The sequence below is a fragment of the Macaca fascicularis genome, chromosome 10, assembly GCF_037993035.2.
Source record: "Macaca fascicularis isolate 582-1 chromosome 10, T2T-MFA8v1.1".
NCBI classification, from domain to species: domain Eukaryota; kingdom Metazoa; phylum Chordata; class Mammalia; order Primates; family Cercopithecidae; genus Macaca; species Macaca fascicularis.
The window spans coordinates 19,189,099-19,206,165 of NC_088384.1; the positions used below are offsets into that span (position 1 = coordinate 19,189,099).

General features: G+C 44.4%; 1 protein-coding gene and 1 long non-coding RNA gene across 3 annotated transcripts in view; one reads left to right on the forward strand and one right to left on the reverse strand.

Annotated features, from left to right (window-relative positions):
- BPIFC (BPI fold containing family C) overlaps window positions 1–17,067 on the forward strand; it is a 60,214-nt gene that overhangs the window by 36,172 nt on the left and 6,975 nt on the right. For both annotated transcript variants that reach the window (XM_015457276.3, XM_074003899.1), the window contains 3 exons: window positions 374–427; window positions 1,595–1,765; window positions 2,715–2,782. In XM_015457276.3, coding sequence (XP_015312762.3) covers window positions 374–427; window positions 1,595–1,765; window positions 2,715–2,782 — 293 coding nt within the window. The remainder of the gene's footprint in view (window positions 1–373; window positions 428–1,594; window positions 1,766–2,714; window positions 2,783–17,067) is intronic.
- LOC135965436 (uncharacterized) overlaps window positions 1–17,067 on the reverse strand; it is a 55,684-nt gene that overhangs the window by 30,092 nt on the left and 8,525 nt on the right. The gene's annotated exons all lie outside the window — the stretch shown is intronic.

Consider the following 17,067-nt stretch of genomic DNA (forward strand, 5'->3'; position numbering starts at 1 on the left):
GTACACACAGATAGATTGTAATATATATAAAGAATATGTACACATAGATTGTAATATATATAAAAATAAAAGTTTTTGTGCTATATACGTATAATCCATGTGTAAATATTCTACAGTTATTAACAATAGACTGTACTGTTCCCAGAGTTAAAAGAAATATAACTTCCTGTGTGACCTTGGGCAAGTCACTTTACTTCTCTGAACTTCGGATTCCCTATGATTGGGCTATAAAATGATAGGTCGCCTTTAAACACTGAATATTTTATGGTGTAACAGCTTCACAATCCATAAAATTGTAGGGAACACTACATTTTCCCTGAAAAGACAATCCAGGTAAAATCCTAACAGTGACACAATGGACTTTATTTTCCAGATTTCCAACCATTTTGTTCAAAACTCTCAAGGCCTTGGCAATGTGCTCTCCCGGGTAAGTGCTCAGGGTTTGAGTCCTGATAGTGTATTTGGCTCCGTTGCAATTACTTCTGGAAGACTTGTGGGTTCTATGTATTCCTTTTTGGATAAGTCCCTCTGTCTATTATTGGGAGTTTTTTCTCTTAATCAACTATCCACGAATATTTACTGAACAGCACAGTTTAAAGTGCAATTAACATACAAGTTAGAGTATAATTGTAAGTTCACAAAATAAATCACCTGTGTCTTCCACAATATTCCACCACACTTGAAATAATTAGTGTAAATAAAGGATTTATTAGTGTAAATGAAGGATTCAATTCTTAAATGAAGGATTAGTGCCAACACTTGTAACTGTAGTAAAGCAACCGTTAATACTGTGCCTTCGTAGCACAATTGAACATAATGAAACTATGGGCTAGGAATTGCCCTTGAGGGCAAAGAGATGTTCATGTAGCATCTGGTTTTGGAGCAAGGATCTTGAGTCAGATAGACCTAGATTTGTTTTTGTTTGCTTGTTTTTTGAGACAGGGTCTCGCTCTGTCATCCAGGCTGGAGTGCAGTGGCACAATCTTGGTTCACTGCAATATCCGCCTCCCCGGCTCAAGTGATCCTCCCGCCTCAGCCTCCCGAGTAGCTGGGACTACAGGCACAAGCCACTACGCCCAGCTATTTTTTCTATTTTTTGTAGAGGCATGATTTCTCCATGTTGCCCTGGTTGGTCTCAAACTCCAGGGCTCAAGTGATCCACCCATGTCAGCCTCCCAAAGTGCTAGGATTACAGATGTGAGCCACTGTGCCCAGCCCAGACCTAGATTTGAATCCCAATTCTACCACTTATTCCCCTAGAACCTTGAGAACATCATTTAACCTCTGTAAGACTCACATTCTCCACTATGAAACAGGGATGCTGATAGAATCTGCCTCACAGGGATTTTCTGAAGATTCAATGTGATAATACATAAAGCCCCTGGCACAGTGGGTAGTATCAAGTCTTATGTTCAGTAACTGCCAGCTGTTATCATCGTTTGATTTTTGTGTGTGATTATGATTATTAAAGAGCTGTTTTTCTATTAAAACTGCACGATGTAAGATTTAGTCACCACAGGCCGTCCTAACCTTGTGATTTCCCTTCGTCAACTCACCTCTCACAATCTTTCTTTCTTTATTGGAATGTGGGCAGATTGCAGAGATCTACATCTTGTCCCAGCCCTTCATGGTGAGGATAATGGCCACAGAGCCTCCCATAATCAATCTACAACCAGGCAACTTCACCCTGGACATCCCTGCCTCCATCATGATGCTCACCCAACCCAAGAACTCCACCGTTGAAACCATCGTTTCCATGGACTTCGTAAGTCTGGGGAGACAGTGGAGCAGCCTGTAGATGCCAATCCTGCTCCTGCTGTGGACTGTTGGCCAGCAGCTTTGAAATGTTCGAAGAGGGTGGGGATGCTCCATTGATTAAGAGTGAGGATGGAGGCTGGACGCGATGGCTCATGCCTATAATCCCAGTGTCTTGGGAGGCCAAAGCAGGAAGATTGCTTGAGGCCAGGAGTTAGAGACCAGCCCGGGCAACATAGCAAGACCTCATCTCTACAAAAAAAAATTGTTTAGCCAGGTGTGGTGGCGTCGTGCACCTGTTGTCCTAGTTACTCGGGAGGCTGAGGTGGAAGTGTGGCTCTGAACCCAGGAGTTTGAGGCTACAGTGAGCTATGATTGCACCACTGCACTCCAGTCTGGGCAACAGGGTAAGACCCTGTCTCAGTGAGGTTGGAGTTGAGGGAAGGGTATGTGTGGCAGGATGGGAGGCCAGCACTCACACTCTCATATATTGTAAAATCTCTTTCCAGTCTCTACTTCATGCACACTCTTTCCACCACCTACCTCAGTTACATGGAGAGCTGGAATTCTTTTTTTTTAATCTAAATAAGTCAATCAAGGTAGAATTCATTTTTACTTGAGCAAATGAAGGCCAAATGCAATCTGATAGAAGGATATAATAAACCTAACAAAAATGTCATACACACATAGGCACACACACACACGTACATAGAGAAGAGAGATTAGGAGAAAAAAAATAAATCAAAGGAGATCATCAAACAAAAAGTCTTTGCAGGTAGCTTCCCTAACTTACAAGACAGGATTTTCAGAGATATTTATTCCCAATGTCTTTTAGATTTCCAATGTCTTTAGACTAAGAGGGAAAGTTGGGCTTATAATGTTTCAACTATTGGAAATTATATTGGTGGCCAAAACTGACACTCTCTCATCTTAATAATAAATGCTTTTATTGTCTATAGGTTGCTAGTACCAGTGTTGGCCTGGTTATTTTGGGACAAAGACTGGTCTGCTCCTTGTCTCTGAACAGGTAAGATCAATCAATTTGACTGTTGGGACACCTTAGTAATAAATGAGTCAACTGACCAGAGACAAAATGACCATTAAAAAAACAAGTTATCTGTAATCCCAGCTGCTCAGGTGGCTGAGGCAGGAGAATCACTTGAAGCTGGGAGGCAGAGGTTGCAGTGAGGCAAGATCACACCACTGCACTCCAGCCTGGGTGACAGTGAGACTCTGTCTCAAAAAAAAGAAAAGAAAAAAGAAAAAAAGTGAAGTTAACCATCGTGTGAACATGAGTCAGTTAAGCACCTCTCCCGTAATGGGCCAGATGACTTTGAAGTATGTACTTTACTAAAAATTGTACTGTCAAGCTTTTCTTTTTTCCATTACAGTAACATAAAAATAAAATAGGGAACAAAATAATTACAAATATAATTGTGTAATATGTCCAGGTGCCATCTTACAGGCTCTTACCTGTAATCCCAGCAATTTGGGAGGCCAAGGTGGGAGGATCGCTTGAGGCCAGGAGTTTGAGACCAGCCTGGGTAACAAAGTGAGACCTCATCTCTACAAAAGCTTTTTTAAAAATTAGCTAGACATGGTGGCGCACCCCTGTAATCCCAACTACTCAGGAAGCTGAGGGGGGAGAATTGCTTGAGCCCAGGAGTTTGAGATTACACTAAGCTATGATCATGCCACTGCACTCTAACACGAGCAATAGAATGAGACCTTGTCTCTCAAAAAATATATATATATCTCATATATTTTATATTGTATATTTTATATACCTACATAAATTAAAGTACATAAAATATTACATATTTAATAAACATATTTTATATACTATATATAAAACAATATATTTTATAAAATGTTTTATATAAATATATAAAATATATTTCCTATATTTTATTTTTATTTTATATAAATATACAAAGAATATATACATATAATTCTGTAATAGAAGTGTACATTCTAATGGTACAGCAATATAAACTACAGTTCTTCTTTATCAAATTCATAGAGCATGCTAGTGAGGAAAGAGCATAAAGCTTTGGGAGTTAAGGAACCAAGTTTCCAGTTCTTACTCATAGGATCTATGACCCTGATCAAGTCTGTTAACCTCCTTGAGCCTCAGTTTCCTGTAAAGATCTTTATCTTATCTGTAAATAGGGAAGCTGAACTGGATCATGCCTAAGGTATCTTCAGACTGACCATCTGATCCCATTGCTAGAACGTAGAATTTAACAAGATCTGCCCCGTGGCCTGCCTGCCTGTCAAATGCATGTGACGCACGGTGAAAGGCCATGTGCAGGCCACATACGTAGATCACTGAACACGAAATGCCATTCGGCAGAACCATCTGCAAAGCCCATTTTCCTCAGGCCTATAAAGCTGGAAGTTGAAGTCATCCATCAGACTACCTGGGGGGAGAATTTACAGAAAGATCAGGTGGCCCAGACTAAATGTATGCAAGGAAGAAAAGGAAGCAATGAAACAGACGTAAGCAGAGTCAGAAAAGATCTGAGAAACCAGCAGAGGGGGAGTAAATCGACCACAAGTCAACGTGGTAGTTATGAAGACTATTGTGGAAACGTGGAAAATGGCCAGGCGCAGTGGTTCACACCTGTAACCCCAGCACTTCGGGAGGACGAGGCAGGCAGATCATGAGGTCAGAAGTTCGAGACCAGTCTGGGCAACATAGTGAAACCCCGTCTCTACTGAAAATACGAAAATCAGTCGGGCATGGTGGCACACGCCTGTAGTCCCAGCTACTCGGGAGGCTGAGACAGGAGAATCACTCGAAGCCAGGAGGTAGAGGTTGTGGTGGGCTGAGATTGTGCCACTGCACTCCAGCCTGGGCAACAGAGTGAGACTTCATCTCAACAAAAAAAAAAAAAAAAAAAAAAAAAAAACCATGGAAAATGGAAAATGTATTCAATAAAATTATGTTAAATGGAAAACACAGAATACAAAACTGCACAAACACAACAGCCATTATTTGTGTAAAATAGCTTTGCATCTGGAAGAGGGAAATTGCTTTGCATCTGGACAAGGAAGTGAATCACAAAAATGAAAATGAAAAGTTGTGTTAGGATATGAGATTATGAGAGGTTCTTTTAAAAAATTTTCTTTCCTTTTTTTTTTTTTTTTTGAGCCAGTCTTGCTCTGTTGCCCAGGCTGGAGTGCAGTGGTGTGATATCGGCTCACTGCAAGCTCTGCCTCCCGGGTTCACGTCATTCTCCTGCCTCAGCCTCCTGAGTAGCTGGGACTACAGGCGCATGCCACCACGCCCAGCTAATTTTTTTGTATTTTTAGTAGAGACAGGATTTCACTGTGTTAGCCAGGATGGTCTCTAACTCCTGACCTCGTGATCTGCCTGCCTCGGCTTCCCAAAGTGTCGGGATTATAGGCGTGAGCCACCGCGCCTGGGCTTCATTAAAATTTTCTTTGTAATTATACTGTTTTTCCAACAAAAGGAATACAATTTTATTTATTTATTTATTTATTTATTTATTTTTGAGACAGAATGTTACTCTGTCACCTAGGCTGGAGTGCAGTGGTGCAATCTCGGCTCACTACAACCTCCGCCTCCCAGGTTCAAGGGATTCTCCTGCCTCAGCCCACCGAGTAGCTGGGATTACAGGCATCTGCCACCAAGCCTGGCTAATTTTAGTATTTTTAATAGAGATGGGGTTTCACCATTTTGGCCAGGCTGGTCTTGAACTCCTGACCGCTGGCGATCCGTTGGCCTCGGCCTCCCAAAGTGCTGGGATTACAGGTATGAGCCACCGCGCCCGGAAATACAACTTTAAAAAAAAAAAGCCAGTATGGTTTCCCAGAGAGAAAAGCTTTTATGAAGGCTTCACTCACATTTACCAAGCCCTTCAAAGCAGTCCTGACTTCTTCATTAGCTTCCATTAGGCACAATAGGCACAGTGCCTAGAGCTACAATACTTTAAAAAGCCCACAAAAGGCCGGGCAGGGTGGCACACGCACTTTGGGAGGCCAAGGTGAGAGGATTGCTTGAGCCCAGGGGGTCGAGGCTGCAGTGAGCTGTGATCTCAGCCTGAGCAATAGAGCAAGACCCTGTCCAAAAAAAAAAAAAAACACACATGAAAATGTTTTATTTAAAAACAAGAATTTTAAAAAATGAATACAATTTAGATTTGATCATACTTATCTTTATACCAAAAGAGTTATAAAATATAATTTTCAATATTTTTTTAACAGAAGAAAGGCCCCCAAAGACAAAAGTGCCTCAGGCCTCTAGAAGTCATGAAGTGGCCCTATTTCTAGGGAATCAGGCTGATGAAACTCTGAACCATGAAGAGTGATCTTTATTTGGCAGTTCTTTTTTGTTTTGTTTTGTTTTGTTTTTTGAGACGGAATCTCGCTTTGTCACCCAGGCTGGAGTGCAGTGGCGTGATCTCGGCTCATTGCAACCTCTGCCTCCCAGGTTCAAGTGATTCTCCTGCCTCAGCCTCTCGAGTAGCTGGGACTACAGGCACACACCACCATGCCCAGATAATTTTTGTATTTTTAGTAGAGATGGGGTTTCACCATGTTGGCCAGGATGGTCTTGATCTCTTGACCTTGTGATCCGCCCACCTTGGCCTCCCAAAGTGCTGGAATTACAGGTGTGATATTTGGCAGTTCTAATATTGAGGATGAAAGCCAGAGAGCAGGAGGGTGAGGGGGGAAGGAACCAAAGGTGAGAACTTGGCAGCATCTGAGATTGGCCATGAGAGGAAGGAAGGAATGTGGATAGCATTGCTTGAGCATTGGGACTGCGATGCTCAGTCTGTTGGAAAACAAAGAGGAAAGGATCAGGAGGAAAGCAAAGGCTGGAAATGGGGAGTGATGCGGGGCGGGGCGCAGGGGCAGGGCTACTAACTGAGGCAGAAGGTTCCTAGAGAAGATAGAAACAACACTTACATCTGAGCAGGTGTCTGGTTTACTGGCAGAATCTCAAGGAAGGATTTAATCGTGATTCAACTTCAGGCTTGTGGCAAGAAGGTGCAAAAGATTTTAAGAAACATGGAGACTAGGTTCACTTTTCTGCTTAAATCAAACTGATCCTTATCTCTTATGTTTCTGTAATACTAGTAAGCAACAGCACGTTCAACGGCTGTTATGTTTATTTATGAGAGTAACTGAAAAAACTGTTTTAAGCCGATAAATTTACATTATCCCGGAAATGTGTGAATTCATTCTCTTGGCTTCCTGCAGTCCACAGAGTTCTTTGACCTCATGAATGTGAACCCTGAAATTAGGACCCCTGGCTTGTTGTCTGTTGCCCAGCAGTCTCCTGGAGATTCTTTGCTGGGCAGGCTTCTGGTGTTCTGATGCCTTTGCTGGGTCTGAGCAGGACTGGCTACATAATTTGCAGGCCCCAGTGCAAAATGAAAATGCAGAGCCTCTTTTCAAAAGGATTAAGAATGTCTTTCTTTTTTTTTTTTTTTGAGACAAGAGTCTTGCTCTGTCACCCGGGCTGGAGTGCAGTGGCACGATCTTGGCTCACAGCAGCCTCTGCCCCCCAGGTTCCGGTGATTCTCCTGCCTCGGCCTCCTGGATGGCTGGGATTACAGGCGCACGCTACCACACCCGGCTAATTTTTGTATTTTTAGTAGAGATGGGGTTTTACCATGTTGGCCAGGCTGGTCTCGAACTCATGACCTCACATGATCCGCCCTCCGCGGCCTCCCAAAGTGCAGGGATTACAGGTGTGAGCCACCGTGCCCGGCCAAGAATTTCAAGATGGAGATGTCAGGGCATTAAACCAAGCACAGGGGCCTTCCAAGCACAAGTGAGGTTGGCTCCCGCATGGGGTGTTATAGCAAACCTCAGGCAGTGAGTAGGCTGGGGCAAGGCAGGTGGGCTGGGTTTAAAGCAGCCAAACCAGGAGGCAAGACTTTGCAGAGGAGTCAGGGCTGTGTTGAAATGACAGCCCTGGGCTCTGGCAGTAGGATCCCTAGTCCTGCCTCCCATGCAGGCTGCCCCAGCTGGCTCCTCCACTCCTGGGCTCCCCAAGCTTTTCAGGATGAGCTGGTTTGGTCTTGGGTGATGTCAGAGAGACGCAGCAGGAAAAGGATCAAGTGGGTGGGGATTGTGGAACATTCCTGAGAAGAACCAGGGAACATGAGGGCTCCAAATTACTCTCCCCAAACAACAACAACATGGCCTCTCTAACTATCCCCTGCCTGAATATGCCTCTTCCTGGAGCTGCTCGGGGCTGGCTGCATAGACAGAAAATAGAGAAATCAGAGACAAACCCAGTGTTGGTGGTCTAGACAGACCTTAGGATCACAGGCTTTGGAGTCAGACTGGCTGGTCTGGTTCTGATCCCAGTGCTGCCACTAATTAGCTGTGGCATCTCAGGCAAGTTTCTTAACCTCTCTTGGACAGTTTCCTCCTCTGTAAAATGGTGTAATAAAGCCTACTTCGGGAGAAGGCTGTGAGAAGTATGAGAGTTAATATAGGTAAAGTGTGTGGTAGCCATTCAATAGCTCTGTGATCTTGCATAAGTTATTTAACCTCCATAAAGTATAAAACGAGGATAGGACCTACCTCCAGGACCATTCATTTAATCTATTGACCATTACTGAGCATGTGCCAGGTCCTGGAGACACGGAGTTGTAAGGTTTAAATGAAATAACAGAGGCACCGGGCTTGGCATGGGACCTAGTAGACGGTAAACACCCAATAATAAAGAAGAGTAGGCTGGGCGCGGTGGCTCACGCCTGTAATCCCAGCACTTTGGGAGGCTGAGGCGCACAGATCACGAGGTCAGAAGACTGAGACCATCCTGGCAAACACGGTGAAACCCTGTCTCCATTAAAAATACAAAAAAAAAAAAATTAGCCGGGCGTGGTGGCGGGTGCCTGTAGTCCGAGCTACTCGGGAGGCTGAGGCAGGAGAATGGCGTGAACCCGGGAGGCAGAGCTTGCAGTGAGCCAAGATCACGCCACTGCACTCCAGCCTGGGCGACAGAACGAGACTCCGTCTCAAAAAAGAAGAAGAAGAAAAAAAAAAGAATAGTCATGAACTGTACCAAAAAATGACTATTTCTTAGCTGTTGGCTTTGACTATGATTTCAAATTTAGAGCTAGCCTCAGCCAGGACAAGGAGGTGCTCAGTGGTAGCAGATCATTTCCAGAGTCCCCCGATTCAGAACACGCCTCACTCCCCTGTATCCTGCCCATGGAGCACTAAGAGAGAAATAGTCTTTTTTTGCATAATTCATGACTATTCTTTATTATTGGGTCTTTATCGTCTACTAGGCCCCGTGCCAAGCCCAACACTTGTATTATTTCATTTAAATCTTCCAACTCTGTGTCTCCAGGGCCTGACACAGTGCTCAATAAATGTCAGTTGATTAAATGAACGGTCCTAGAGGTAGGTACTATTATCCCCACTTTACAGTTTGTAGAGATTAAATAACTTACTCAAGGTCACAGAGCTACTGAATGGCTGAGCCAGAACTTGAACCTGGGTGAGTCCACTTTGAAAACCGTGAGTATTTACTTACCACAGTATACTGCCTTTGATGTAGTGAAGAGCTACGACTTAGAAAATAGGACTTAAGGCCAGGTGCGGTGGCTCATGCCTGTAATCCCGGCACTTTGGGAGGCCGAGGTGGGGAATCACAAGGTCAGGAGATCGAGACCATCCTGGTTAACATGGTGAAACCCTGTATCTACTAAAAATACAAAAAGAAAATTAGGCGGGCATGGTGGCAGGCACCTGTAGTCCCAGCTACTCAGGAGGCTGAGGCAGGAGAACGGTGTGAACCCGGAAGGCAGAGCTTGTAGTGAGCCGAGATCACGCCACTGCACTCCGGCCTGGGTGACAGAGTGGGACATCATCTCAAAAAGAAAAAGAAAAGAAAAGAGAGAAAGAAAAAAAATAAGACTGAAGGCCAAGTGCAGTGACCCACGCCTATAATTTCAGCACTTTGGGAGGCCAAGGCAGGTGGATCACCTGAGGTCAGGAGTTCAACACCAGCCTGGCCAACATGATGAAACCCTGTCTCTACTAATAATACAAAAATTAGCTGGGCGTGGTGGTGCATGCCTGTAATCCCAGCTACTCGGGAGGCTGAGGCAGTTGAATCGCTTGAACTCAGGAAGCAGAGGTTGCAGTGAGCCGAGATCATGCCATTGCACTCCAGCCTGGGCGACAAGAGCAAAACTGTGTCTCAAAAAAAAAAAAAGAAGAAAGAAAGAAAAGAAGGCTTAAGATTCAGGAAATAAATACCCTTGCCTGAAAGAGGAAACCCACGAGCATGGAGTCACGCTAAATTGAAACAGGCAGCATGCCCTTTTTCAATATTCAGCATTGATAAAAGAAAGAGAAAATACTCGAACTGGTTATCCTGAAATCGAAAAAAATACACAGCACTTTTCTCATTATATCAAGGAATCAAGGGGAGAAAATGGTAAAGAAAGTAAAAAACTAGGAATTCTAATAACACACTTGAGCTCTTTGAGCATGTCTAGTTAAGAGCACAGTCTCGGCCAGGCGCGGTGGCTCACGCCTGTAATCCCAGCATTTTGGGAGGCAGAGGCAGGTGGATCATGAGGTCAGGAGTTTGAGACCAGCCTGGCCAATGTGGTGAAACCCCGTCTCTACTAAAAATACAAAAACATTAGCCCGGTGTAGTGACACGCCCCTATAGTCCCAGCTACTCAGGAGGCTGAGGCAGGAGAATGCCGTGAACCCGGGAGGCGGTGCTTGCAGGGAGCAGAGATTGCGCCACTGCACTCCAGCTTGGGCGACAGAGCGATACTCTGTCAAAAAAAAAAAAAAAAAAAAAAAAAAAAAAGCACAGTGTCTGGAGTCAGGCATATCTGGATTTGAATTCTACCTCTTCCACTTGCTACCTGTGTGACCTCAGGCAAGTTACTTAGCCTCTTTAAGTATCAGTTTCCTCATCAGCAAAACAGAACACCCCTCCATAGGCTGTTGTATGGGTGGATGAGATAATGTATGTAAATCACTTAGCACAACAGTCAGCATATAGTCATTGATCAAGAAATATTTGTTCCTAGTAGTACTAGTATTCCATTCTCTTTCCCCATTCTAAAATCAAATTTTGACCAAATAACCGGTAGAAATTGATCCCAAGAGACATGACAAGTCAGGATGGTTTTTAAAGCTGTGGAGTTTTAAACCAGACTCACTGCTCCATCTACAATTGAGAGTTATTCCAAACATACTTCTCTTTGGAGGCAACCTCAGTACAGTTTGGCCCACATAGTAGACATGTTTTAGATTACTTCAGAGGCCAAGTTAAATGACACGTTCCCTTGGTCTTCATCCAGATGACTTAATTCTAACCCTCTTAATCCCATGCAAAGCTCAAGGCAATCAGATGTACGTTATTGTTGAACCATTTATAACCTAGGAGGTTTTTTGTTTTTGTTTTTTGACATTGCATTGATTGAGGCTTTGGACATTCCAAATTGAACTCCACCATCAACACACATGCACACCACACACACACACACCCTACAACTCCTCCCAAGCAATATAGTCCAAGAATGCAAATATAACTGACTACAAGCAGATGGAATCACTACCTAACTATACTCCTCAAGCTTGGGCAGATAAACATTTCCCAATGATGAACAAGCCATTGGAGCTCAGACTTGGCACCTGGGTTGACCCCCAGCTCCACCCTTCCTCTAAGCTACTCTTGAAGCCATGGCAGAAGAATACCACAGTGGGGTAGCCCCTGTCAGAGGAGGAAATCCCAAATGGAAGCTTCTTCCAGAATTTCCAGGCTGCAGGAAACAATGAAATTCAAACATTGGATAACTCTTACTCATCAAGAGGGTACTTTAATGGTGGAATGGGTTCAACACATTCTTCCCCTTAAAACTTTTCATCATTGGATTAAATCCACAGCCTGAGGTTTTCAAGCTCTTCATCAGCTGGTCCTGCTTCTCAAGCCAGCCAACCTTATCTTCCTCAGCTCACTAAAACGAACATTCTGCTTTAGACTGGCTCACCTTCAAAGGGACCCCAATTCCAACAAACACTCCCCAACCCATGTCCTTCGTCTGCTCATTTATCCACATATCCATCCAGTAAGAATTTCCTGAGCACCTATTATGTGCTCTGCACTGTTTTTAACACAGAAGGACAATGGTTTCTATTTTCCAGGTCCACAGCCTGGTGGGAGAAACACTACCGGGTGACAAGGGGCATGCCAGAGAGGTCTACAGAGTCTTCTCTCAAAGGGAAACTTGTTTTCCCCCCATGATATGCCTCATATCACACACACATGCACGCTTACACACACCTACACACAACTCTAACCTACACTGGTTTCTTTATCTTTTTGCACTTTTTTTTTGAAATGGAGTCTTGCTCTGTCACCCAGACTGGAGTGCAGTGGTGTGATCTCGGCTCACTGCAACCGCCACCTCCCAGGTTCAAGCAATTCTCCTGCCTCTGCCTCCCGAGTAGCTGGGATTACAGGCACGCGCCACCATGCCTGACTCATTTTTGTATTTTTAGTAGAGACGGGGTTTTTCCATGTTGGCCAGGCTGGTCTCAAACTCCTGACTGCAGGTGATCCGCCCGTCTCAGCCTCCCAAAGTCCTGGGATTACAGGCGTGAGCCACCGAGCCTGGCTTCACACCCTTTTTAGAGCCTCTGCAGCAAGTCTCTGTGGTGTATAAACTTATGAAGAAGCACCTGAGTATACGTTGCTTTGTGTTGTTCTCTAATCACCTCCTACAAATGACTTCTCACCATCCCTCATAATCATAGATAGAGGTTAAATTTTTCACATTGCCTTGCACTTTTCCTGAGCACAGAATGAGCACCTGGGTAGCCCCTTGGCCTGCTGATCTTTTCTCCATGCTGCAGCCAGAATGATCTTTACAAAACACAGACATCATCTCCTTTCTTAAAAAACCTTCATTGGATTTCTTGCTCTGAGGATAAAGATGAAAATCGTAACACAACCAGAGGCTCTGAGCCTGGTCAATCTCGTCTGCCTCTCGCAGTGCCCTGCTGTGCTCTCCCAGCTATCATTTCCCTTCTTGGGACTTTTGCAACCCTGCCTGGAACCCTCCCCACTCCCTTCCCCATTTTGCCTTTTGAATCTTACTCATCCTTCATATTTCCGCTCAAGCAGCCCTCCCCTGGAAACCTTCCTAAATCTACCAAATGAGATCAAGTTCCTCTTTGTCTTTTGACTTCATGAAATTGTTTATTTCCTTAAGAGCATTTATCTCAGTTGTAATTAAACCTTAATTAGTGGGATGATTTGATTAATGACTGCCACCCCACTAGGTTGTAAGCTACATGAGAACAGTGGTTGTGTCTAGTTTTGCTCACAATGCTGCTATTTCTAGCACCTGTCCCAGTACTGACACATAATAAATATTTGCTGGATGACTCAATCCATGAATAAGTGAACATTAAATGCCTAAATGTACCAAGTTCTCAATCCTGAGAATACAAAGATAATTAAGACTGGATCTCTACTCTTACGGAGTTCAGAGTCAGGGGGCAAAGACATAAACAAAAGTTCAAAGGGTACTGAGTGGTGGGATTGATTTTCAACGTCTGCCGTGGACACAGAGTTGGAGGAATAACACTGTGAGCGCTGTGGCACTTGATCTTGACGCTTAACCTTGACACTTGGTTACCATTAGGTCATATTTCCTATATTCACCCAGATCATGAAGGGCCTTCGCCATGCTTAAGAGTTTGCACTTTAGCTCTGGTTTCAATCCGGGCAATAAATCTTCTATAAAACTTTTTTAAGTTTTGTGTTTTAATAGACACATAGCAGTTGTACATATTTATGGCGCACAGTAAAAATAGACTACGCTTTTGTTTGTTTGTTTTTTGAGAGAGGGTCTCACTTTGTCACCCAGGCTGGAGTGCAGTGATGCAAATATGGATCACTGCAGCCTCAACCTCGTGGGCTCAAACAATTCTCCTGCCTCAGCCCGCAAGCAGCTGGGACTACAGGCTCACACCAGCACAGTGGGCTAATTTTTTTAATTTTTTTGTAGAGATGGGGTTTCATCATCTTGCCCAAGGTGGTCTTGAACTCCTGAGCTGAAGTCATCCCCCTGCCTTAGACTTCCAGAGTGCTGGGATTATAGGTGCGAGCCACTGCACCGGGCCGGCTACACTTTTACATGTCTGCAAAGTAGGGCTATTTGAGCTCCCTTCCTCCCCAGTGACTCCATGGTTCTGCAGTAACAATCAGTTCCCAGTAGCAGGGCTTCAAGTAATAGCTTAGGGACCTGGCAGAGGTTAAAAGGTCAAAGGACTGGAATTGGATGCCACCTGGTGGCCTGAGTTGAGCTTCCCTGTTTTTCAGCGCCAGGGGCAAGGACAGTTTGCCTTTTTTTTGGGGAGGGGGATAGGGTCTCACACTGTCATCCAGTCTGAAGCGCAGTGGTGTGATCTCGGCTCACTGCAACCTCGGCCTTTCAGGCTCAAGCAATCCTCCCACCTCAGCCTTCTGAGTAACTGGGACAACAGGCATGCAACACCTGGCCTGACTAACTTTTTAAAAAAAATTTAGCTGGGGTTTTGCCATGTTTCTCAGGCTGGTCTTGAACTCCCGGGCTCAAGTGATCTGCCCGCCTTGGCCTCCCAGGGTGCTGGGAGAGTTTACTTTTTTTTTTTTTTTTTTTGAGACCGAGTCTTGCTCTGTCGCCCAGGCTGGAGTGCAGTGGCGCGATCTCGGCTCACTGCAAGCTCCGCCTCCCGGGTTCACGCCATTCTCCTGCCTCAGCCTCCCGAGTAGCTGGGACTACAGGCGCCCACAACCGCGCCCGGCTAATTTTTTTTGTATTTTTAGTAGAGACGGGGTTTCACTGTGGTCTCGATCTCCTGACCTTGTGATCCGCCCGCCTCGGCCTCCCAAAGTGCTGGGATTACAGGCGTGAGCCACCGCGCCCGGCCTGAGAGTTTACTCTTTGCTCTGCCTCTTTCTCTGCATTCAGTGAAAATCGTTCATCAGTACTCAAAAATGGTAAGTGTGCCTAGAGAACTAGGAAAGAGACAGAATTAATATGTCCATAGGAGGAAAGGATAGCCTGGTTCAAAGAAAATCCCTGACAAGCTCACCCATAGCAGGCGGTCTTGGGGTGGCCAGGCATGGCTTGGACTTGGGATGAAAGAAATGAAAGGAAACTCACAGGTGTAGGCTAATTTCTAAACTGGAATAGGTTTGCCCATGATAAAAGGTGGTGTAACCAGAGAGAGGAGTCCCCTCACATTTCCTCAGAACTGCCCTCAAGGATGCCCTACAGATTCTGGTGCTCATTTTCCAAGGCAATCAGTTTGAGCCTCCATGCCACTGATAGTTTTTCTGTTCTTTGCCAGACCTGTCTCTCTTTTTGATTCTCAGTTATCACTCTGAAGCAATCTCAAAGCCTAATTGATACAAACATGATACTGGCTGAGCAAGAGCTATCTTATCTCTACTGTGAATATCCGCTTTTTAAATGCAGTAACAGAAATATTCTTTTTTTTTTTTTCTTTTTTGAGACGGAGTCTTGCTCAGTCGCCCAGGCTGGAGTGCAGTGGCACAATCTCGGCTCACTGCAAGCTCCGCCTCCTGGGTTCACGCCATTCTCCTGCCTCAGCCTCCAGAGTAGCTGGGACTACAGGCGTCCGCCACCACGCCCAGCTAATTTTTTTGTATTTTTAGTAGAGACGGGGTTTCACTGTGTTAGCCAGGATGGTGTCGATCTCCTGACCTCGTGATCCACCCACCTTGGCCTCCCAAAGTGCTGGGATTACAGGCTTGAGCCACCGTGCCCGGCCCAGAAAGATTCTTAGAGGAGGTAACCCTGAGTTAAATCTTAAGAATTAAAAAGAGTTCACCCAGGGCCAGGAGTGGTGGCTCATGCCTGTAATCCCAGCACTTTGGGAGGATGAGGTGGGAGAGTCACTTGAGTCCAGGAGTTCAAGACCAGCCCAGGCAACATGGTGAAACCTTGTCTCTACAAAAAATACAAAAATTAGCCACGCATGGTGGCACACAACTGTAGTCAAAGCTACCTGGGAGGCTGAGGCAGGAGGATTGCGATTGCCTGAGCCTGAGCCCAGGAGGCAGAGGCTGCAGTGAGCTGAGATTGCACCACCGCATTCCAGCCTGGTTGACAGAGCGAGACTCTGTCAAAAAAAAAAAAAAAAAAAAAAAAAGGTACCTGGTCAAAGAGAACGGGAAAGGGGGAAGTCCATAAAAAGAGAACAACATGTGCAAAGGCACAGAGGACAGAAATATCATAAAATGTGCACAGAAATACCCACAGTTGTTAAGATCTTCTTTGGCCTAGTCCCTCTAATGAATGGAGACTCCAGCAGAAGATATATTGCATTTATTCAAATACAGTTCACATTAAATATAAATTATATTTAACTATGATGGGGTTGAGTTGCGTGACTCGTGGCCATAATGTTACCTTTTGTAGGCATGTACTGATGTTAATTTTTCAGGATTTTTTGGTATATGTTTTGAAGCCAATACCTTTTTTTAAACCTCAGGTCTATATGGCACCTGATGAATAAAACAGCATAGCACTGAGCAGTTCAGAGTTAATGAGGATAAAATTCAAAGTAGAGAATGAATAGATGAGAGCAGAGAAGCAACTGGGAGCCAAGGTATAGGAAGGCTCATGTGCCATATAAGTGACTTGGACTTTATTGCAGCACTACATAATGTTAATTAGTATTAACAGCATTCATTTACTTACGAATACTTATGGAGCCTGGAACTGTTCTAGACAAAACAAATAAAATCTCTACCCTCAAGACACTTACATTATCACAAGTCATTAAAGAATTTTGATCAGGAGAGTGTCTCCATCAGACATGCCTGGAACATAGCTCCCCCTGGGGATGGTATAGAAGATGGATTGGAGAGGGTCAAGAGTGGAAACAGGGAGATTTGTTAGAAGGCTGATGCAGAAGTAGGGCTCTAGACCTGTGCAAAAGTGAGCCATAGAAAGCTAAGAAGAAAAGCAAGATATGAAAAAGAGAGCTCCGGGATGGGCATCAAGAGATCCAAATCCCAGTAACAAATCTGCCATTAATATTTCTCCTCTTTGACCCTCAGTTTCTCAAACATCTGCAAAATGAAGGAGTCTTTTCTATTCATTACTATTTCTTCATAGTACTATTATTATTGCATAGAAAAATCAAGTGTGTATATTGGGAGGACTACTTATGGATCAGCTCTTGGCAAAACTGGGAAACAGACAACGTTGGCCTTGAGTTTTCTTATGAAAATTCCCATAAAATATCAAGCAACAGGACACGCTG